Raw genomic sequence first — 23967 nt, 5'->3', positions numbered from 1 at the left:
GGATTTAAAACCTGTCCTAGAAGGTCCCTAGAGCCACTTGGGTTCTTAGCAGCAGTGGAGATTCATCTGGGACTGCCGACCTAGTCACGGTGACCGGTTCTTGCCACATGCCCGGCTCATTCCTGCCTAAGACGTTCCCAGGCCCAGGCCAAGCTCCAGAGCTGGAGCTGCGTCCCTGTCTTGGACGAGCTCTGTGACCTGGCTGCAGCCATTTCAGGTCAAGCCCAAGGTCTGGCTCTCTGGAGCCTTTGTCTATGGAGACAAGGGGGCTCTGAAGCCCTGGGAATGTTCTACGGTCTTTTCTGAGGAGGGGGCTACTACGTGAGCAGAGGAAGCCCCTTGGGGAGAAGATGTTGGCTAAGCACACAGTATTTTCATCTTCTTGACAGCTTCCTCTTGGGGCTTATCAGACTCCACACCAGGTGGATGATGTGTCTGGACCCAAATAGAGCTGTGTCCTTCTTAGCGCCCAAAAAGAGGTGAGGAGCACATGTGGTACAGTTTTCGTGACGTTCTTCCGCATCCAGAGTCCCCCATCCCTGCCCAAACTGTCCAGGAGCCAGGGGCTCAGAGCTGGTTGTCTAGGTCAAGAGCTCTGCCTTGTCCCACCAGGAACATGTCTGTGGTGTCTCCCAGCCTCGGAAAGTTGCCAGAAGCCTGGCTTCCCTGGTTGGAGCCATCCCATCTAACTGGGAAGCGTGCGGTCTCCTACTTTCTAGCAGTAGGACGTGCTTTCAGAGTACGAAATAGGCCCCAAAGCTGAAAATGTCCATAGAGTTTCCTGGGAATGCAGTGGCAGGGCCTGGACCAGGTGACCCACGACTTGGATGGAAACTCACAAGCTGGGCTCTGCAGGCCTCCCCAGAAGCTGTCCCACTGCTGATTCTCGCGTGCTGTTTCCCTGACACACAGAGAGGCACAGAGCCTCTCGGGAGCAGGCACAGCAAGGTTAGGGGAGCAGCTTTAGATGGGCTGACAGCTTGCGCCTCCTATCCCCACCCGGGGACAAGCTGCAAAGCCTTTGCCGCCTGGGGCCGTCGGCCGGCCACTCTTTCTGAGCCACGGTGTTCACTGTGGTGAGTTTTACTCCAAATCTCATTTGGGAACAGAAAAAGATGATTTGTGCAAAAGGAAACCTTACTGAAGAAAAAGTGAAAGTCTCTGGGATTACTCTTGGAAGTAGAGGGTGGGAGGGTGGGGTGTGACCTGACAATGTGTGACCTGACAATGGCTGAACTCTGACCTCAGGGTCTGCTGTTGGCCTAGGGGGAGCCAGGTCAGTCCCTGGAGCCACGGGTCTTCACTGTTAACAGGGAAAGGGCTTATGTTGCCCCGGGGAGACTTAACTTCCACTGAAGGAAGAAATTCCTGGAATAAACTGTGTTGGGAGGAAGAAAGGAAGGAGTGAAGGAAAAAAACCGATAGAAAAACTGTCCTTTAAGTTATTTTGAAACAGCCAGAATGTTTATCTTACTAGGGTGCCTGTAAAGCAGGGGATTCGAACTGGATGACGCTGCAAAGGTCTTTCCAGCTGAGGACTTTAGAGAAACCAGTGCTGTTCCCTAGGAATGTGTGGGTGGGTGGGTGGGGGTAAGCAGATGGCGGTGGGCTGGGGGGGCACTGTCTCCCACCCTACCCCACCCCAGCTGTCTGCCATCCACCCCCAGGCCACTAGGGGTCTCTGCTGATCCACCAGCTCAGATCACACTCCCCACAACTTCCCAAACCTCCCAGGAGGGCAGGTCTGTGGGCTAACTGGCCCGGGCTAGGGGGTGGGGACATGGTTCTGGGCACCACATTTCTGCAGGAAAGCTTGTCTTGACTCACCCTGGGTATGCCCATGGCCCATTCTCTTGACTCCTTCAATGCTTCCTGTTGGCCTGATATCCTGGACATATAGCATAATGGTGCTCTTTCTGTGTCCTCTTTCCCCGGCCTTCTTTGCCGATCTTTAGAGGGAAAGAGGGATCTTTCCTTGAATTCCCCCCAACTGCCTACCACAGTGTTGGGTGCATGACAGATGCTCAATAAACACATGGCCTGACTGGGCTTTGGCCTGGAATGGTGTGTGTGTGTGTGTGTGTGTGTGTGTGTGTGTGTGTGTATGCGCCCTAGGCGGGTGAGGAGGGTGGGGAGGTTGACCCTGTCCCCAGACACCCCGTTCCTGGCAGCCTTCCTCCACTCTGGCAGGCCCAGAGTCCTGTCCTCGGCTGGGAAAAGCTGGGCTCCCAAACTCAGGGAAGCCAAACACATGTAAACAAGCCACCTAATCCTGTTCCTGTTCTGCTCCTGTTGGGGGCTTTAGTCTCAAGGGAAAGGCACTTTTGGCCTGTGGGGACAAGTGGCAGCTGCTGCTCTTAAGGAACATTCCTTCTCGGAAGGGGAGAAGTGCTCAGGTTTCACTAGCCTGGCTGGTAGGGCGGTCTCATGGTCTCCGGGTCCTCTGAGCTGGAGGGCTGGGGGCTAGGAACTGGCAGAAAGCACAGCTTTAATGGCTACGGCAAGAGTGAGGCAGAATAGCTCCTAGAACTCCACTTTTTGTCACTGTGGTCTGGGGCTGTCCCCTTTCCAGCCCAGTGGTGATCTTGCAGGGTAGATCACCTCCCTTTATTTCCACCAGCCTTAAAACTCCCTGGTCAAATCTTCATGATGGTTGGCCACTGGGCAGAACTTGGGGCTTGACTGAGGTGACTGCCCCCACCTCCTTGACCTCCTGCTAATCTTGCAAATGCAAACTCCCTGTAGGTCAGGAGGTAAGTCTACCTTCCCCAGGGAGGGATGTACTCAGTCCCTTCCTATTTTTTTTAGGGACTTCACAGGGTTGGAGAGTTCTACCCTCTCTGCCAGGCCCAGAGTCTCAGAACTGGGCTCAGTCTGTACCACTCTTGTCCCTGCTTTCAATCTATTAGCAAATCTAAATTCTTGCTTCCCAGCAATTAGTTTCTTCCTCTCTAGTGTTCAAATCCCTGCTCTCCAGTTAAGTGGGGTCACCTCTCCCTCTCCAGGGCCCAGGACCTCTGGTTCTTCATAGGTGTCAGGAAAAAAGGTAAAGGGAGTGATTTTAACAAGTAGAACATAGCCTTGGGAGTAGCCCATCCCAGCCTCTGCTGTTTATTAGGTGTGTGTGTGACCTTAAGCCAGTATCTTAACTTCTCTGAGCTTCTCTTTCCTTGGGGGAGAAAATGGAGAAAATAATGTGCTCCTTGTGGCCTTGTTGTGAGGAGTCAATAAGATAATATATGTAAAGCACCTAGTACCTACTGTGCCTGAGATGTGGGGGAGGCTCAATAAATGTTGACATTTTCCCCTTTCTCTGCCAGATCTTCTTGGAGCAGCATAAGAGGCTACTCAATTAATTTGCCTCCAACATGTTTTCAGTCCTTATCCCATCGCCCACATTCTCCATTACCTCTCACATCTTTGGAGATTGGCCATCATTATCAGCCTCAAAGCATAACCCCCTACAACTTGGCTGCAAGATACTCCATTATGACATTTGGAGGTCAGAGATTATCCCATATCCACTTTGATATCCTTGGAACTCAGCAGGCTCAATAGGCTTGAACAGATGCATGATGTGGGAATGAATGGCCTCTTCTCCTCTACCAGCTTCTCTCCAGGGATTCTGAAAGGCTGTTTCTGTTCCTTACCATCTCCCAGACTTCTCTCTACATAGGGAACGCTCACTTTTAGAGTTCCCAGATAGCACACCCCCCCCATCTCCCTCCTCCAGGAAGTCCTCCAAGGCCAGTGAATCTCCAACTTCTCCAATGACAATGGGCAAAATCCTTCTGCTGGCCTATCTAATCCATATGCTGAGGTTTGCTCATTCTGCCTCTGGCAGGAACAGACCCTGGCCCTGAGGGTGTGCAGGCTGGGCCCAGGCCTTCCCAGGGCAGGAGGAAGGAGGCCGAGTGATGGCTGGGGCAACCTGCAGCCACACGTGTGGTTTGTTCAATCCAGACTGCTTCCTGTGGCTCTGTCTCCAGCTGCTCCTTTCCTGCCTTCCTCAATGTTTACTTGACCTGGAGCCTACTATAGCTCATATAACTGATCAGGATCCTCAGGTATGACTCACAGCTCCCTCACACTGAGATTGGGAGCTCCTTCTGGACAATTCACTTATGCTTTCACAGGACCTAGCACAGTGCATGCAGTAAGTGCCCCCCAAATGCTTGGTGGCTGAGATCCGCAGGTAAGTCTGATTTGCCCCACGATAGGGCTGCAGCTAAAATCCTTACAGAGAAAGAGGGGTGAGTTTCAAGTCAAATTAATAGTTGAGCGAGGCAGGAGTTAGGGTCTCTCTAGTGGGACGGTTTAGTTTATGCCCTCTAGGGAAAGATAGGAGAAGCCCAAGTCGGAGTCTAGAATGAGCCTCCTTACCGAGGGGATTGCCCCTGCAGGAAGCCTGGGCTTGGAGCTATGAGGAAGCTTGGATGTCATTCCAGTGCGGGCAGTACAGGACGGCTTCCTGGGGATGTGGGAAAAAGTAGCTGTGGCTCAGTTCCTTGGGAACTCTGTTTCAGCTCTCTCACTCGGTGGAAGCAATCTCCCCCACTCCCTACCCTGATTCCATCCCCAAGAGAAAGTTCACATTCAGAAATGGAAGGCCAAGCCGCGAATGTACCCAGCTGCCATAGAGCTGAATGGGGACACAGTATGGCATCTGGTGGTGGTGGGGGGAACCAATTTGAAGAAAAAAATGTCTCCCGCTTTGCAACACAGGCTGAATGATTAGCACATAGGGAAAACCATGAGCCAGCAGTTTGCAACAAAGCTGGCAGGCGGCTGGAATGTTGGTCCTGAGGATCATGTTCCAGAGGGGAGACACCCCTCCCTGGACCAGGCTGGCGCTCGGTGTGGCTATTTCAGGCTGGGGGGATTAAGGTCGAACCATGACGAATGTGAACCATCATACACACACACCCACACACACACACACACACACACACACGCACCCACACCAGACACTCCTTTTCTCTCTTCTCTCCCATACTGGCTCCCATGCCCTGACGTCTGCCTCCTCTCCTGAAAAGTCTCTTGGCAGTGGAGACTCTCCTTCCCGGGAAGGCCCCGCCAGCCCTGCACCCCCCAGCAGCTCAGGGAGACAGTGACGGGAGTCCGACCTGGATAGCATTGGGCACGTCCTCTTCACATTCCCTCTCCCCGCACCTGACTTTGCACTGACACCACACCTGCCTGGCCTGTCCCTTCATCCCACTGTGGCTGCCATACTTTCCCTCTCATTTCTGCCTCCATCTCCATCTTTCTGGGGCCTCGCTTCCCTTTTCCTCGGTCTGCGTCTCCTACCCTTTCCTGTCAACCGCCCCCCCCCTCTGCCCCGCCGCAGATGTTCATCCTTCCTGTATCTCCTCTCTTGAATGTGACTCTCCAGAGTTGTCTTTCTTCCCCTTTATCTTTCTTCTGACTTCTCCTTCCCTCCTTTGGCTTCCTCTGGCCTCTCTTGATCTGTCTCCTTCTTTCTCCTTGTCTTACTTTTTTCAACAGATGTTTACTGGCCGTCCATGCATAAGATTTTGGGTTAGCCGCTGCCAGGCATGGGTTATAATTGTATATAAAATACTGTCTGTACCCAAAACACGTCTGTCATCTAGGAGGGGAGAATAACACTTACACTAGCGACTCAGAGATAAAGTCACATGTGATATTTACATATAAGTGGCCTATGGTGTTCCAGCAGTTAGTTGAGAGCAAGAAAAGTGCTTTCTGCATGGGGCACCTAGAGAGGCCTCCAGGGTAGAGCAGCCTTGTTATTGTCCTTGCAGAAGAGGCTGGGTTTGGTCCTGCAGAGGTGTGGAAGCGTCACCCTAACAAACAGGCATGGGAGAATGGGGACCTGGAAGGAGCCTTGAATATCAGGCGATAGGATGTGAAACCTCTGAGGACAATCCAAGCTTTCAAGCTCAGAGAATGACAAAAACAGAGCTTTAGGACAACAAATCCAGCAACAGAAGCTTAAGAGGCATGTGTAGGTAAGTGTGTGTGTGTGTGCGTGTGTGTGTGCGTGTGTGTGTGCGTGTGTGTGTGCGTGTGTGCGTGTGGAGGGCTGAGGGCTAGCCAGACAGGACAGGGGAACCGGTAGGAATCTAGGGCAGCAACCTGTGTGTAATTATCTTATTTACCCACTGAAGTCAGAACTACATACGTGGTGGCAGTCACAGGCAATGAAGGGACAAGTTTGAGAAATTCCAAACGGAAGCACTTGCTAAGTGTCTTTTCTTCTTTTTCTGGCTGTCTTTGTTTTTGCCCGATTGTCTGAGTTCCTCTTTCTAAGCAGATCAGAAGCTTTTTTGCAGTGGCCACCCCAGGGCCAGCTTCGCTGTCGGGCAGAGATCTGATATTTACAATGACGGGAATCAAAGTTCTCCCTCCTCCGTCCTCAAAGCTCAGAGGCACCGAATGCTGGGATTTCCCGGGAGGACTGACTTTCACAGGCAGCATCTCTGAGCCCTGGCTCACCCAGAGCCCATGTTATCCTTCTCTGCCAACTCCACGTCCCCAGTGGCCCTGCTTGCTGCAGACTAACTTGTCAGCCCCAGGACCCCAACCTGAAGCGGGCCGCTGTGGCTGCTAAGCCCCCTGGCCCTCCTTTCTTCCCCCCACTGCCCTGGTACACCCCCAATGTCAGCGCTCGAGGTAGACTTGGAGAGCCCAGGAGGGGAAATCCAGAGCCTCTCCAAGGACCTGATTATTTCCAAAGACTTGTGCTAATTTTCTGATATGATCCTCACATCTCTGTGAGGCACTAAATCCTCATTACTTTTCCTGACCGATGCATTCTAATTAGATCAACACTTAAAAAAAATTCACAATAGCCACAGGATGGCTTTCCATCTCATTAACTCCTCACTTATTATTTTCATGAAAATTACTGATAAAAATGTGCATCTCCATTTGGTGAGGCCTCACAGCCTCCTCAGCTCCTATCTTGCATCTCTCCCGTCACCGGGGCTGCGCAGCGTCACCATGGTAACCCACAATAATAGAAACTAATAAATTACAAACGAGATGCTCGTTGAGCAATTATTGTCCTCTTTTATGCAAGTTTCTTGCTAATTTTGATCATAAGGGAAAGTACAATAAGACTCTGAAGGAATGAGTCTATTTCAAGAGAATATTAGCAAGCAGAAGCCTGGGCGGCTGTTTTTAGATCTGTAATAAAGTGATTTGGTGATTTCAAGCAATGGGAAGAGGAAATAAACTTCTTGCCTCATGTCCCATGCAGTACTCACTGTCAAGTCCCACAGAGATCCCTCTGGGGTGGGTTTAATGTAATACTTGTTGTCAATATGTGCAAGGCGTGGCTGACCTTCTAGAGGCCCCCCCGACCCTTCCCCTGCCTCTACCAACCTGGAGGGATGGATTAAGTGTGTTGGCCCTTAAAGCTTAGAGATAAAAATGGCACTCCCTTTCTTAGGCATTCTTTCCAGCACCTATTAATCTTAGAAAGCTTATCCTTTCCCCCAAGCCCGACTGTCTCATGAGAATAGGCTACTCTAAACCTCCAGGGGCCTTCCACGTGTCTGTCCTAGACTCGGGAGCTCACCGGGAAAGGAAGAAAGTGGTGAGCTATGGCTTAAGTAGATGTCAGTGAGTTTGATGAAAAGGTGGTCACCAGGCAGCTTTCTTAGCTCGTAGGTTTGGGGAAAATATTCTGCCCTGGAGGGAAAACTCCATTCTCACCTACAACACATAGCTGCCATTTCCACATCCCCGGTCCCCAGGATGAAGGTGGCAGGTGACTCTTGGGAGGGGAGTAACTTGAAGTGACATTTACAGTGGCCCTGAACCTTAGGAAGACAGAGGAGTCAGGGTAGGGCAAGCAACTAGAAAACGATCTGGGAGAAGCAGTTGCATGGGAAACTGTCTTCATTTATTAGGTGGGCGGGATTCAGGGAAGGACCACTTTCCCCAAACTGTCCTTCTCAAGAACATGGAGAGCTTAGCAAGCCCTCTTGAGAAGTGCATGAGGCTAGGAGGTTGGAGTCCATCGCGGGCTCTGCTCCTGCCTCATCCTCCAGGAAAGCTTTCCATCTCAACACTTAGGCACATTTCTTAGGATATCTCGGGCCGGGAAGCCAGGAATCACTTTGGTCATCTTCTAAGGAATATTAATGCCTTGGCACGGTGCGTTCTGGTACTGCTGATGAGAAGGAGTGGATCAGAGGAGGGCCCTTATGCTGAAAGGATCCAGTGAGCCTGCTCCACTTTCCTAGGCCACCAGGGGACCTTCAGACATTTCTACACCTGGCTTAGGAGCTAGGACCCAGCCCTGTGTGTTACCTGTGAGTGAAGGTTTATGGAGGGCTGGTTGGGGGAGTAGGGTCCCCCGAGGTCATTCCTGAGCAGGTTATCACTGTGCATCTTGGTTTTGAGGCAGGTGATGTAGCGGTTACAAAAGTCCTTGCAGAGTTCATTGACTTTCTCCAATTCCAGCAGGTGAATTCTCAGGACCTGGATTGCCTTCACCATCTGGGGAGAAAAGGGGAGAAGTGAGCCCAGGTGTTCAGATGACACTCCCCGTGCTGCCTTGACCTCCCGAGCCCTGAGCACACCAGGGGGGAGAAGCCCATCCCCTGCCCCAGGTATACGCTTTCTCATCCACTCGATTTAAATTCTAGTTACGGCTGTCTGCTGATTGTTTGCATGCTTTGAGCCCACTGTTAACACAATCTTTCTTGAGTAATGGTATTCTGAGGACCACAGAGATGAAAGCCAGGTCTCTAGCACTGGCCCTGCCACGTTGTCTGAAAAATGGGGATAATTGTGCCCTCCCTAACAACTGTCTAGGTTGGTCGAAAGGATTCACAAGTGGAAAAGTGAAGTGCTGAACAGGCACGAGGAAGATGGAGATCAGAATTTCTTGTGAGTGCCCGAAGAAGTCAGGGACTGTCTATTCTTGCACATGTACTCTGAGTGCCTCATGTAATACAGGTCACCTTGCAGATGCCCCCATTGATACTTGTTGACTGACTGAATCATCCAGCATGACTTAGCTGGGCTCTGGAACACCTTGCTGTCCGTGGTGGTTACTCTTGTGCCCTTTGGATTGTTGTATGTGTGCCTGTTGCCTCTTCAAATGGACATTCCCAACCTTCCCTGGCAAGGAGCTGTTTCTCAACTGGAGCTTTCTCTTTATCATTGTTATTATTATGCAAAGAAAAATGCTGCGGGAGGTTTGGAAAAGATGACAATAAACTGTGCTTGATCCAATCACCCTAAAAAAACGATTTTTTTTTGTCTTTTCACCGTGTGCAATTTTGTTTCCTGTTTTTTTCCTTGGTATACCAAATGTATTTTTCATTTTTTAAAAAAAATGTTTATTAATTTTTGATAGAGAGAGAGAGAGAAAGTGCATGTGCACAGGTGGGGAAGGGACAGAGAGAGAGAGAGGCAGAGAGAGAATCCCAAGCAGGCTCGGAGCTGTTGGTGCAGAGCCCCACGTGGGACTCGAGCTCACAAACCGTGAGATCATGATCTGAGCCGAAGTCGGACGCTGAACTGACTGAGCCACCCAGGTGTTCCCAGATGTATTTTTCTAAGCACCGGAACTGTTTTCTCCATTGTCCCTTCCAGGCTGTGAGCTTCTAGAAGGGAGAGATGGTGTCTAATTTGCTTACCACGTTATCCTGGCAGCAACACTATGGGTACTGAGTAAATATTTGTTGAATGGGTAAAGATAATTGAGTAGATATATTTTTAATTGTTGCATATTTTTTCCCACGTGTGCCATCCTTAAGCAATCTCTGATTTTTGGGCATTCAGGCTACTTCCAATTCTTCAATTTTACAAAAAACGTTCCAGTGACTGTTTTCCAAGTTACAGCTTTTATTCATGTGTCTGCATTATTTCCTTAGGGTGAGTTCCCAGAAATGACAGGAAAAAAGCTATGGGCATTTTTTTGGCTCATGATAACTATTGCCAAATTGCTTTTCCAAAAAGCTGATGTTGGAGCAATCGGATATCCACAAGCAAAAAGGTGAACCTTGATTGAAATCTAACATCTTCTATAAAAGTTAGCTCAAATGGATCAAAGACCTAAATGTAAGATATAAAACTATAAGCTTTTAGAACAAGAATGCAGAAGAAAATCATCAGGACCTAAGCGTGGGCAAAGAGGTCTTAGGCTTGACAATACCAGCTTGACCCAGAAAAGGAAAAATTGATAAATTAGGACCCACACAAATGAAAAGTGTTTGCCCTTCAGAAGACCCTGTGAAGGAGATGATGAAGAAGCAAACTATAGATTGGAAGAAAATACTTGCAAACCATGTATCTGACAAAGGGCTTATTTCTAGAATATATAAAGAGCTCTCAGCAGTAAACAGTAACATAGCAAGCAACCCAATTAGAACAGGGACAAAAGACAACATGAGACATTTCACTGAGGAGGATATACAGATGGCAAATAGGCACATGCAAAGATATTCAAAGTCATTAGCTACCAGGGAAATGCAAATTAAAACCACAATGAGATATCACTGTACACCTATCAGAATGGTTAAAATAAATAATGGTGACAACACCAGATGCTGGCAAAGAAGTGGACACTGGATCACTCATACATTACCGGGGGACATGAAAAATGGTAAAACATTTTTCTGGAAATGTTTATTTCTCTGGAAAACAGTATAACAGTTTTGTTTGTTTGTTTTTATAAAACTACATATATGTTTACCATATACCCAGCAATTGCACTCTTGGGCCCTTATCCCAGAGAAATAAAATATGTGTTCACACAAAAACCAGTCAAAGCAGCCTTATTTCTAACAGCCCCAAACTAGAAACAACCAAAATATATTTCAATAGGCGAATGGATAAAGACACTGTGGTACATCCATGTCATAGAATACTAGTTAGCAACAAAAAAGAACAAACTATTGAGACACTCAACAACTTGATGGATTTCAAAGAAATTATGCTGAGAAAGAAAAGCCAATCTCAAGGGGCGCCTGGGTGGCTCAGTCGGTTAAGTGTCTGACTTTGGCTCAGGTCACGATCTCACGGTCCGTGAGTTTGAGCCCCGCATCAGGCTCTGTGCTGACAGCTCAGAGCCTGGAGCCTGCTTAGGATTCTGTGTCTCCCTCTCTCTCTGACCCTCCCCTGTTCATGCTCTGTCTCTCTCTGTCTCAAAAATAAATAAACATTAAAAAAATTTTTAAAGAAAAGCCAATCTCAAAAGGTTACACAGTGTATGATGCCATGAATCTAACATTCTTGAAATGACAAAATTGTGGAGATGGAGAACAGATGGGTGGTGGCCAGGGGGAGCAGAAGGGGGCGGGAGGGAGAAGGGAAGAACTATTCTGTACTTCGACTATCAGCATTTACATGAATCTATATATGTGAGAAAATGGCACAAAACTAAACACACACACCGAAGTGCATGTAAAATGGTGCAATTTGAATAAGATTGGTGGGTTGTATCGTTGTCAGTTTCCTGGTTGTGAAACTGTACTAACAGTTATGCAAGAAGGGAATCAGAACTTCTTTGTATTAGTTCTTAGGACTGCATGTGAATTGACAATGACAACAAAATGAAAAATGAAAAGGGGGTGGGCCTTGCTGCCTTTTGAGACCCACTGATGTCGACATAAGCAGTATACAGGGAGTCCCTGTTTAATTCTACCCTTCTAGCTATTGGCTAACATCTCGGTGCTTAGGAAACAAGCAGAGAATCTCTCCCGGAATTTTGATGGTCAGGTGTGAGTAGAGCTGTGTGGCGGCTGGACATCAGTGCCACACTCCTGTCTGAGCTTCGCTGGCATTTCTAGTGGAGTACTACTGAGTAGTCTCTGGGTTAGCTTTTTGCATGGCCTGATGGGCTGGAACTGTGCTCAACTAATTAAGGGCTCTCAGAGTACTGAATTAGACTAATTGTCACTCAAAGACAGAAACCAACAGTTTTGTGTCTTCACACAGGGCTCAATCCTAGGGTCTTACCCTAAAGGAGTGCTCCCTCTGTGGGGCTGAGACCAAAAGAGACTGTGCTCTCCCAGGCAAAGAAAAGAATCATGACTTTAGAATGGATTATTTGGTACTGAATGAACATCTGCTCTAAGTTTCCTACTTGACTTTGGCCATGGATACCTTGGTTTATGTCTTTCAGAGTAATTAGCACCACATAAAGCATTTAATAAATGCCCTTGACTCGTTGATTGATTGATAACAATACCCGAACATTTCTTATTCTTACTATGTCTCAGGCACTGTGTTAAACCTATCACATGACTTATCTTATTTATACCACAGAATCACCTCTGCAAATAGGCACCATGATTGCCCACATTTTACAGTTGAAGAAAATAAAGCCTAGAGGTATTTTTACTGGTTTAAAGTCACACGGCTGGTAAGTGATAACACTAGGATATGAAGCTGGGTGACCTATGTTGCTTCACCCTCAAGATGGGCTCTTGGGATTTGTGTAGATGGAGAAAAGCAGTTTGAAGGGTGCATGGTCTGGGGGGAAAGTGGCTCAGTGATGGGAAGTATGAGGTTCCAGGAAGACCAAATAGTGTTGGGGACATTAAACGTTTGGATTTCCAGAACTCTCCCTGGTAATGTTCCCTTATTCAGCTGCTCTGGCTTCTCGTCTCTCATTCCTGGCCTAGTGCACAGGGGTCAAAACACCTACTGATGTAGGTGTCTGCCTCCTCCTCCATAAAAAGAGAGGGTTGGGCTCTCAGGTGCTTTCCATTTTCTGATTCCCTGAACATGACCAGGACTTGTGCCCTCAATTCACTGATGGGGCTGGAAGGGACCCCAGGAGATGACCTGAGCTGGTGTCTAGGTGAGTGGATGGTCCAAACTCTAGGATACATGGCTGCCTCCTCTCTTCTGAGGCTCTCCCAGTCAGAACCTTTGCTTCAGACCATCTCTATTTTCGCTCAGTCGGCTGATTGAGAAGTTCTCCCTTACATTTACCAAAATCTCTCCTGCCTGAATATAAAGAGCTTACTCAGCCTTTTGCAGGCATTAAGAATACCTACCTAGTGCCTCTGTCAATACACCTCCCTTAATTTAATGTTATCCATTCAACACAAATATTGAGTCTCACTATATGCCATACACAGAACAAGGCATCGGACTTGAATAACTTGTCCAACTAGCTTTGTCTTCTCGAGACAAAATCATCCTAATTCTTTAAACCTTTCTTCTTTTTTCCCATCCTTCCTTCCTTCCTTTCTCCTTCTCTCCTTCCATTTTATCTTTCCTTCTGTCTCTGAGCTTTCATTTACTGGACTTGTCTTCATTTTTAATCAAGATTTCACTTCTTTATTTTTAAATATACATATACACATTCACATCACACTAAGGTACACATATCTATTCATTTATTTAAAAAACATAGCCAATAAATACTTACTATTAAAAAAGAATCAGAAAGTACAAGTAAGACAAACTATAAAGTAAAATCTATGCAGAAAGTTTTTGTTTAAATGAAATACACACAGTGAGCTTACACCAGATCCGGTGCACGGTGGCCAAAAGTGGACCTACCTTTGGGTCTAACAGAGCACAGTTGAAGGATTACTTTTTCATGGGATAATGGGCTTGGTTTAAAGATTTAAGAAGGTAGAGTAAATCATAATGGTATTCTGAGGCATGAATATGTAGGACCTATTCAATACTAGAGAACAAGATGGGCCATACCATTAGTGGGGGTGACTGTGTGGCAGAACAGATAGCCTGTGGGGGCTGTTGCCAAACAGCCTGAATCCAGGCCTACTGTTTACAAATTGGATGTTATGGGCCAGTTCCATGACTTCTGTGGGCCTCAACGTCCTCATTTGTAAAATGGGAATAATGATCATCCCTAGCTCATAAGATCTGATGAGGGGTAAAGGAGATAATGATGTGAAAATATCTTATAAGTCACAGGGAACCAAAGGCATATAATTTTTTAACCTCTTTTAATGATTTCTAATATGCTGGTGGCTTTTATATTGCCATTCCATATTCAGCTGGTGGAAACAGAATCATTTCTAGTGTTTTGCCTCTGTATTTATGTTTAGTAAATCATTCTCTATCCTATGTGTTTGCAATTTTGGGTTTTTGCTTCTAAATCAGAATAAAACTCTGATTTATTAAACTATTTTTCTAAGTGATCAATGTCATATAAAAAGTTATTTCAAATCTTCTAGAGCAATAACAATTCCATTTAATTTAATATCATCATCAAATGTGATGTATTCTCAATCTTTCCCCCCCCAAGTCTTGCTTCACCTCCAGCTTCTCTCTCTCTTTTTGCTCTTTCAAAATAAAGAAACAGCCCTTTTCTTCTGAGAAGTACCCTTCAAAAAAAAAAAAAAAAAAAAGCAAAACAAGATGCCATCTTGCATTTTAGTCTCATACCACTGCACATGAGCCCAACCAGTCCCGGGAGAGTACCCGGGACTGGAGCTTCTGGCTGGCTGTGAAGACGCATGGTGTGATGTCCCAAATCTACTATTTCCTGCCTGCCTATTTTGGACAAGTGGTTTAACTTTATCTGTGAAACTTAGGATTGTAACCCCTACACTGTAGAGTGGGTGGGAAAGTCGAATAAAACAATGTATGTAAATGCTCTGGGTGCATAGTGGCTATTTGATAAATGTCTATCCCTTACGCTAACCCTTCCCCCACCCCGCTACCACCAAGTTCCTTTCTGAAAAGTGGCCTCTCTTGTAGGATCGTGGCCCCCTCACTTGATAGTCATAAATCCTTGCCTTCCAAAACATTTATATACATACCACTTTATGATTTGCAAAATGCTTTTCTCATCATCATCTCACTGGAGTCTTCTAACCATGGGGATACACAGGTGATACGCTCGGGTAGCCAGAATTCCACGCGGCAGTTAGGGAGGTATCCATTCCCTGGGGGACAGGTTCTTTTCACCCTCTCCTCCTTCTGCAAGTCAGGAAGCTGGAACTACTCTCCCTCACTTACAGACAAAAGGGTTTATAAACTTGCATTCCTTAAAGTGCTCAGATATTTCCTGCGGGTCATTAGGGCAGCCAAAGCTAAATTCTAATCAGGAGTTGTTCTCGACCAGACCGGCTGGATCTGAGCAGTTGGAAGTACAGCGTCACTGGAACAAGGAGCAGGATGTGGAAGAAAAGGTGAAGACTGGAGGTGCGAGAACTGCCAGATGATTAGGGGATAAAACGAACGGCTACGGAAGCCATCGTGCATGACCAGCTAAATCACGTTTTAGTCAATAAGGCGACACTTCTCCTCTGATGTCCTCAGAATTTGGAGAAGCAAGTGGTTCGGGGGAAAGAGGTGGGCTTTGGGAATTAGACCCACTCGGTGCAAATCCCAGCTCGGCTGTGGGACCCTTACTCCTTGATTTTCTCCTCTGTACAGTGGGGATGTCAATAACTACCTCATGGGGCTATTACGAGAACTGAATAGAGAAGGGTGGTCAAGAACAATGGGGTTTGGAGGCAGAGTCTCGGGGGTCTTTCACCCACTGAGAAATTCTGGACAACTTACTTAATCTCCAGACTTTACTTTCCTCATTTTTCCTGTAAGATGGGATAATAATAGCAACTCCCCCAGAGTTGTACTGAGGATTAAATGAGATGCATCTAGAAAGAACTAAAAACAAGAGCTGGTGCATCCAGAGCACTAGAGAAAGAGTAGCTAGAAGTCAGCACGACGGGTAAGAGTGTGGGCGCTGGAGTTCGAGACCTGTGCGGTATCTGACTCGGGCCTCTGCCTTGGACTAGCTGTGTGATCTTGAACTAAGTGATGCCACCTTGTGTCTCAGTCTCCTCGTCTTTAAATGGGGATAATAATAATACTTGTAACCTACGTCGTGGGTTTGAAAACAGGATTAAATAAGATAATATCTGTAAGGTGTTTAGAATGGCACCTGGCACCTGGTAAGTGCTCTATAAATGTTAATCATGACTAGCTTTGATTATCCTTATTTGCTTTCCCTTTCCTGGTGTTGGTAAGATTTTTCTGTCCCTATGTAGGGACCGTGGGACTGAAGCCTGAAGTGAATGATTCTGAACGGGGCTGCCTGAGGTCTCTGTGGGCCCAGACTTCTGGCCTGGTTCCTTCCTGTGTCTCCTTATTCACAGCCTCCGGCCTCTGGCCCTGCCTCTTTAGAGTGGGCCCAGGAGTCTGGGGGGCCCCATTTTGGAGCTGGCTTTGCGGTCAGGCAGCCATAATCTGTCCCTCGAGCCACACCAGAGTCTCATTAAAACGTGCCCCATAAATGTTAAAAAATTTACACATAAAAAAATTCCATGCATGAAACTGAAACCGTACGTTTTACAGCCTCGGTTTGAAATCTTGCATAATATATAAAACCTCGGGACTGCACTGGGGGCCCGTAAATCAGATTTTATAAAACAAAAAGCTTTTACCTTTCAAAGGGGTTTGGGGAACTTGCAAATTTTACAAACTTTACCAACTGCCAGTCAGAGGCTGCTGGGTCCAAACGGGGGATCAGTGGGCCCGGTAAGAAATGGGTCTGGTGAGTGCTGGTTGGGTGTGCGGACTGGGGTGGAGAGTATCCAGAGGGAGGGAGCTCTGGATGGTTGGGGGACAGGGGGCAGTGTGCCAGCTTAGCCACCCACGGCACTGAAATAGGGAGGTAGAGAGGGTCAGAGAGTGGGGCACCAGGGGATGGGTGGGGGTGGGTGGGCAGGTGGGGATCTGGAGAAGCTGGTGGCATTTATAAATGAGGGCGTTACTAACCCCAGAAAGAAGAGAGGTGGTGACCCTGGAAGGAGCAGGGTATTGGGAGCCAGCAGACCTAGGGTCTGGTCCTAATGAGTTATTTCCCTTCTCTGGACTTCAGTGTCCCCATCTGTAAAATGGGTAGTGGGATGGGCTGAACCAGCTTCTCTCCATGGTTTTCTCCCTAGCTGTTTGTGAATCTAAGTTTCCCTTCTGGCAGCAGTGTGCTGTGGGAGCAGCTGGCTCAGCAGGGGGGGAGGTTCCCTCTGAAGCCTTCTATCTGGGAACCTCTCTGATCTTTGGGCAGCTCTGGGAGCTCTGGGAGAGCTCAGTCAGCCGTTCCCATGGGAACCTGTCTGGGAGACTACTGGGAGCAGGGGAAGGGACCAGTCAGCACTGTGATTTGCATGGAGGATGGGTGGCTGGAGGTGGGAGGATTGATGTCCAAATGGCGGGTCTGGCAAGACTGGGGCCGACGGGCTCTCTGGGCTTGGGAGAAAGCAGGATCAGAGCGTGGCTTGAGGGTTCAGGGTGGGCCAAAGTTTGGGGGGACCCATGTCCTCCTGGCAATCCCATTTGTGAAAGTCAATATTCAAGGGCAAAGGAAAGCCGCCCTGACACACATATATATAAAAAATAAATCTCTCAATTATCTCAGCTCATTTGCTTGGGGTCTCTCATTTTATGTCCCTGCTCCGCTGCGCAGTATATCTGTCCGGATAAAGAGTTACAGTCCGTTGGGCTACGTGTACAGGGTTGTAAAAAATACAGATGCCAAATTAACTGGCTGTGGCACTCAGCAGCTGATTGAGCTGATAATGACGCGATCTGACCTTTTTCTAATTTCTAATTATGTGCATCTCGGCTGTGCTGGCTACATGATTCTTGTTCTAATGATGGCTCCTGTGGTTGGCCTCTTCAGCTGCCCCCTCCCGACACAGAACTACAAATGGGGTGGCAAAGGGTCCTGCTTGACCCCCCCAAATAAAGTTGCAGGGGCCCAGCCACACGGTCTCTTTGATGGCCAGGAGGAGAGTTTGGGAAGGTGGATCGCCTCACCCAAGGGATACTGCATTTGAGATTAACCTTCTGGATGCCATGCATTTTTAAAGGACATTTAGTTCCACAGGCCATCTTGTTAATTTTTTTGTCACAGTCACATGAGACAGGTGTATTAGATCTACAGACGAGAAAACCGAGCCTCAAAGGAGTTACGTCATTAAAGTCACACAGAGGGTAAGCAGTGAAGCCAGGCTCAGGCCCTCTGTCTCTAAGTGCTCCTTCAACCCTCTCTATTTATTTATTTATTTATTTATTTATTTATTTATTTATTTTATTATTGTTATTTTGTTTTTACTTTATTTTTTAATTAATTAGTCTACTTTTATTATTTACTTATTTTTGAGAGAGAGAGAGAGAGGGTGTGAGTGAGCGAGGGGCAGAGAGAGAGGGATAGAGAGAATCCCACCCAGGCTCTGCACTGTCAGCACAAAGCCTGAAGAGGGGCTCGAACTCACAAACCATGAGATCATCACCTCAGCCGAAGTCAGATGCTTAACCCACTGAGCCACCCAGGCTCTCGTTAAACAAGTGACCGGTCAGCCAGTCATTGACCGTGGCTAGCACATCTAGGTAAATCAGGCCCATGTGGGTGGGTGTGATATCTGCCCCACTCCCAGCCCAGTCACCCAGGACAGACGACCAGGCAACACCAGAGATCTGGGGCCACTGGGGCAGCTGCTGCTACATCCACATCCCTAGGTCAGGCGTGCATGTAGCAGACACTTAACCAAGTTTTGCTGGGTTGAACCAAGAAATTGGATTCTTTGAGTGAACAAAACCCAGAGAGACCTAGGCAGTGTTAGCAAGGGGACAGCACAGAGCTGGCCCCTTTTCGGTATTTTCCAGGTTATACTGGAACAGGAGGCTGTCCTCAGTGTGTCTTTGGTAGCTCACCTGGCAGGCAGTGGTGGGTAAGGTACGTGAGGTTCGTTGCCCCAGGACTCCTGCTTCTTAAAAAGGTTTCCATTCTTTTATGTTACTCGGTCTGATTTTAGGTATTTTCTACCAACTTGGGCCTCAGCTTCTTTTTGTGTCATGTGACAGGAGGGGGTCCTGGCCCCCCAGGCACAGTCTAGCTCCCACAGAAAGAGCCGCCTCCTCTCCTGGCTGCCTGGCTGCTGTGGGTCTAAGTTCCAAGGACCCGCTTCATAGCTGCAGTTCTGAGATGGTAATCAGCTGAGCTGCAGGGTAGGGCCAGACCAGCCTGGAAGGAACCGGACAGGCAGTGGGCCGGGCTCCCGGGAAGTATGGCTGCTCAATCCCAGCCAGGGAAGAGGGAGGGCCGGGGATGAGCAGAGTGGTACCTACACTAGCACTTCTGATGCCAGGTAAGCGCTTACTCTCTGGCACGTGCTCTCTCTCTAAACGCCAGCCCTGCTCTGACACTTCACGAATTTCCAGGCCAGGGTGGGCTCTCTCCTGGCAGCTCTTCTGGACTCCGTAAAATATCATGTTCAGCTCTTGAGAGAAGCAGTGGGGTGGGTAATTCACAGCATAGAATGATATGTAAGTCACTTAAATCTGTTCTGTAGGTGCTCTGAGTGTGTGTGTGTGTGTGTGTGTGTGTGTGTGTGTGTGTGTGTTTGGGACCAGGTATCAGCTAAACTCTGGATCCAAGAGGTCAGCACTATAATCACTCAATTTACGGAGGAGAGTTTTGCCCAGTTTCCAAATTCACCATGCATGATGTGGGTAATCCACCCACAGAAAAATCAAGAATTATGGTTAATAAATAATTCCATGGTGACTGTATATCGTGATGACTGGACAGAGCAGTTTCTCTCTCTCTCTCTCTCTCTCTCTCTCTCTCTCTCTCTCTCTGTCTCTCTCTCTCTCCCTGCAGGATTCCCAGGGGAGAAGAGAATTTCAGATGTCACCGATAGTAGTGGTTATCAAATATTGTTGATTGCAGTTGCCTGGGAAGCTTCAAAATGTAGATTCACAGGCCCCTACCAAACTTACTGAATCACAGTGCCCAGGTGGTGGGGCCCAGGAATGTGTATTAAAAAAAAACCCTGTAGTGATGATCTGGATGGTAAACTGGGTTTACGAGCCTGGTCTGTGTCCCTCAGATGGACAGGACATCTGCTGGCCTTCTCAACATGACTGTGTCTCCAGCTCTTTTTCTCTGTTGATGTGTTTGAATATGCCTGTCGCCTTCATCCTCCACACTGTAGCACACCAGCCATCAACTCGTCTGGGGGCAGCCCAAGACAGATTCACTAACATGCTGGGACTCCAGTCCTCAGAGCAGCTACCCCAGACCTTCTGGCTCCCATGCCTCTCCTTCCCTCCTGTCCGTGCTGCAAGGAGTGCTGGGTGGTGGGATGTTGGTGCCGCAGTGAGCAGAGAAGAAAAGGCCGTTGGCAGCAAGACCCGGTCATGAAACTCTTGGTTCAAGGAACCAGAAACAGTTCTCAGCTGCTAGATGGGGGCATCTAGTGCCTGCCCCAGAGTGGGCACCCCAAATTTTCTGTGGGATGGATGAAGGAATAAAAGGATCATTTCTAGGGCATTTAGAGGGGTCAGAGGGTAGGAAGACCCTAGCCAGGGTGGGGGTCGGAGGGTCTTTACCAGATTGTCCAGTTCTGGGTCATCGCTGAAGAAGGCTTTGTGCTCCTGCTCCTGCTGGTGGACAAAGTTCTCGATGTCCACATCAAAGCTGGCGGAGGTGATGCACTCAGAGCCCTGGGTGGCCTGCTCACATTTCTCAAACAGCAGCGTCAGGAGCGGGAAAAGAGGGTGCCTGCGGGGACATCAAGAACTCACACATGCGCACACGCAGAGACCCGCTGCTGGCTGGGCTCAGAAGCCACCAGGGCCCCTTTCCCACATTCCCATCGCTCCTTCTCCCAAGGTCCTACTTCTTAAGAACATCCCGAGTCCCCACGCCAGCCTGGATGACAGCACTTCATACCCTGGCACGGAAGGATCCAGTCTCCTCGTTGCTGGGGCCTTAGAGGGCTCCGTTCCTCCCCACTGGGTGCCTAACGCTTCTCTTTGGTCAGATAAGCTGCATGGATATTTGGTGAGAGATGATGGGTATAACTTATTTCAAAGAAATGTGTCCATTTCTGGGTCAGGGTCAACCCGGGACGGAGATGTAGGAAGTATCCAGAAGAGTCGTGGGTATGAGCGGTAGTGCTTGGTCACAGACCCATTCGTGGCTGTCTGGAGCCAGCTGAGGGCCACAGATGTGCACACCTGTGTGTCTGCAAGTGTATGCAGGGGGATATGTGTGAGCTGGAATATTCGTCCCACACGTGGTGGGCGGGTATCTCCACCTGTCCAGAGTCTGCTGACTGACTCAGTTTAGATCAGACACCCCAGTTACATGTATAACATCTCCCTGCACCTTTCTATTGTCGTACACTTAGCACAACCGTGATTCGATGATTATCTGCATCACTGTTTTCTTCCAAGATTGCCCCTGTCGTAACGATCATTGTATCCTTAGGACCTTGCCCCACATGCTCATAGCAGGCACTTACTAAATATTTGGTGACTGATGATGAATCGGCAAATGAAGACAGTGTGAGTGTGAGTATGGGGTGTGTGGGCATCGTTCTGTGATGTATTATGTAAGCTGAAGTGCCTACCTGACTGGCTCTAAGGGTCTTAGCTTAGACATCACCAACTCTGGGAAGCTTCCTTCACTGCCCCTGCCCCTGCCCTACGCTGATGGCTCTCTGAGCTCTTTGTTTTATTATCTGCCTTCCTCACCAGACTTCGAGCTATATGAGGGAGGAACCAAGCCCACCTTATTCATCACTGGGTGTCCCGAGTCTAGAAGAGGTATGTGGATCCCAATACATACTTGTTGCATATTGTATGTGTGTGTGCCATTTGTACTTATAAGTGCATATCGTTCTTGTTTCCCCGCAGCATGTGTGAACAATCAGGTCTTAGCATCCCGGTAAGCGTGCATGTGTTTGCACAGATTGTTGACCCTGGACCCTGCAGCCTCATTCCCTTCCACTATGATTCCAAAGAAAGCATCTGTCCATCCTTCTCTGGGCTCTCCTCAGTCCCTTGGGACCACACAATCTAGCTCTTTTCTTTTTGATTAAGCCCTGCTTGCTGGGAGAGGAGGAAGTATGTATGTTGAGCTTGGCTCCCAGGCCTCTGCCAACAGGGATATTCTAGTCAGTGTTGTCTGATAGAACTTTCTGCACTGATGGAAATGGTCTAGAATCTCTTCTGTCCAATATGGTAGCCACTAATGACTGAAGCCAACAGACACTTGAAATATGACTGTGGTGCTTGCAACACTGAATTTTAAATTTATTTAACTTTAGCAATTTTAATGTAACTAGTCGCTTGTGGCTAGTGGCTACCATATTGGAGAACACAGTAAATCTTGAAAAGGAAAAAAGATCATGCTTTTTTCCTTCCAGTACACTATGAACACACCAAGAGAAAGACTGAATATCCAGCCTATACAGTGTTTGTATGTAAATGGGGGAACCCCTCACAGCCTGTATTGGGATTCAATAATTCTGGGCAAAAAGACAGAAGGTGCTTAGTTCCATCTACACTCATACCTACACCTACTAGTCATTCTACTCAGGCTCAGGGGCAGTGGGGGGATGAGGAGACATAAATTCCTGCCTCCTATGAGCTGCTTGGCATGGCCGCCTGTCTCTAGACACCATCTCCCGACCCTTGTTTTGGGAGCTGATGCGTAAACATCTGGATCCCCAGAGTGCAGCCAAGGTTACAGTTTGGAGAGGAAAAAAGGGTCAATATGTAAGGATGGTGCATCTGCAGTCCCCAATTGCTAGAAGATCTATTCAGCTCCGGCAGGAAGCCGGTAGGGAAAACAATGGGTTCGCTTACCCATCCGGTTGAAGACAAAGAGAAAACCAGGTGAAGGGGTTAAACTCCAGTGTAAGTCTTCATTTGCAGCCGCTAATACCGCAGCATATTATAGTCTAATCTAACCTGATCCCAGTTTAATGCAAGATTCTCCTGGCCCTGAGTGGAATACCAAAGAAAGCCTCAGTGGCTGTAATTTAAGCAGAGCCCTGCAGTGGTTTAGCTGAGGGACATGAAAGGCAAATTCTAGACGGTGTTATGAATTATTGCGCCTTATGAACCTTCCTACTCTCAACAGATGCCTGCTGCCATTTAAACAGCCACTAGATCAATTAGGAATGAAAGGCACAAATCGACTCTGTACAAGGGCACTAAATTACCAGGAACTAATAATCCGCAGCATCGTGCCAGGTGCTGGGGGCGCAGCCCCCGCCCCAACCCCGCAGCAGCCGCTGGTCACTGCACATTCCTTTCTCACGGGTTGCAGGGAGGGTGGGCAGCTGCTGAATGGAGAGGGGATGGTCTCTGTGTGTGCGTGCATGTGCATGTGTGTGCACCAGGGCTCAATGTAGGCTGTCAATGAGAGCGAGTGTGAGTGTTGTGTAAGTGTTCCATCCCGTGTGTTTTTATGGTGTGTGTCCATACAGTGCGTCTATGCAGAATGTGTGCACATATGGGTTGTGTGTATGAAAGTGGGGTTCAGATTTTGCGTGCTGTGAGTACAGTGTGCACATGCCCCATATTGTATGCAGTGTGTGTGCACGCGTTCTGTGTTATCTGTATGCGGTATGTGCGAGGGGATTGTGTGTTCTGTGTACACAGCATGGATGCCATGAGGGGTGGGGGAGGAGGGAATCTGTCAGTGATGGAGTCTCCCAGCACTAGAGTTCGGGTAGGTGGGGAGAGTAGTCTTCTTTGCCACTGTCCTTGCCCCTGCAGGGCAGAGAGTAGTCTGGGAAGGCCTCTCTGAGGAGGTGACATTTAAGTTAAGCTTCAAATGATGGGGAGGCAGTCATGCAAAGATCTGAGGGAGGGCCATTCCAAGCAGGAAAAAAAGCAAAACACCAAAGATAGGAATGAGCCTGGCACATTTCTAGAACAAAATCCAGATGAGTGTGTGTGGAGCAAGGTAGGCAGGATGGGAATAGAGGGAGATGAGGTTGAAGAGGTAAGCAGGTGTGGTGGAGGCACTGTCACACACGTGGGGAACAATGTGCATCTTCTATGCGGAGCCACAGCAGGGGCCCTTTTTATAAATTTCTCACTTCCGGGTGTCAGATCTCCCCAGAGGGTGTGTGTGTGTGTGTGTGTGTGTGTGTGTGTGTGGAATGTTTTCTGTGGCTTTTGCTATCTCTCGGAAGGAAACATACTTTCTGTCGCCACCTC

The 23967-nt window shown here is 48.1% G+C and overlaps 1 protein-coding gene across 2 annotated transcripts in view; it reads right to left on the bottom strand.

The window, feature by feature from the left end:
* PKNOX2 (PBX/knotted 1 homeobox 2) overlaps window positions 1-23967 on the bottom strand; it is a 96409-nt gene that overhangs the window by 24345 nt on the left and 48097 nt on the right. Inside the window, exons 4-5 of one of the 2 annotated variants that reach the window (XM_047071560.1) lie at window positions 20338-20509; window positions 8305-8493 (exon numbers count right to left, since the gene is read on the bottom strand). In XM_047071560.1, the coding sequence (XP_046927516.1) occupies window positions 8305-8493; window positions 20338-20509 (361 nt within the window). Of the gene's footprint in view, window positions 1-8304; window positions 8494-20337; window positions 20510-23967 lie in introns of those variants that run through there. The other variant, XM_047071561.1, reaches the window with a different exon arrangement.

Source organism: Lynx rufus, unplaced genomic scaffold (assembly GCF_022079265.1).
Source record: "Lynx rufus isolate CCGP_SWC_20201006 ecotype Redwood Valley unplaced genomic scaffold, mLynRuf1.p SCAF_9, whole genome shotgun sequence".
NCBI lineage: Eukaryota > Metazoa > Chordata > Mammalia > Carnivora > Felidae > Lynx > Lynx rufus.
The sequence above is the reverse complement of the archived record's forward strand: the minus strand, read 5'-3'. Positions and strand labels throughout refer to the sequence as shown.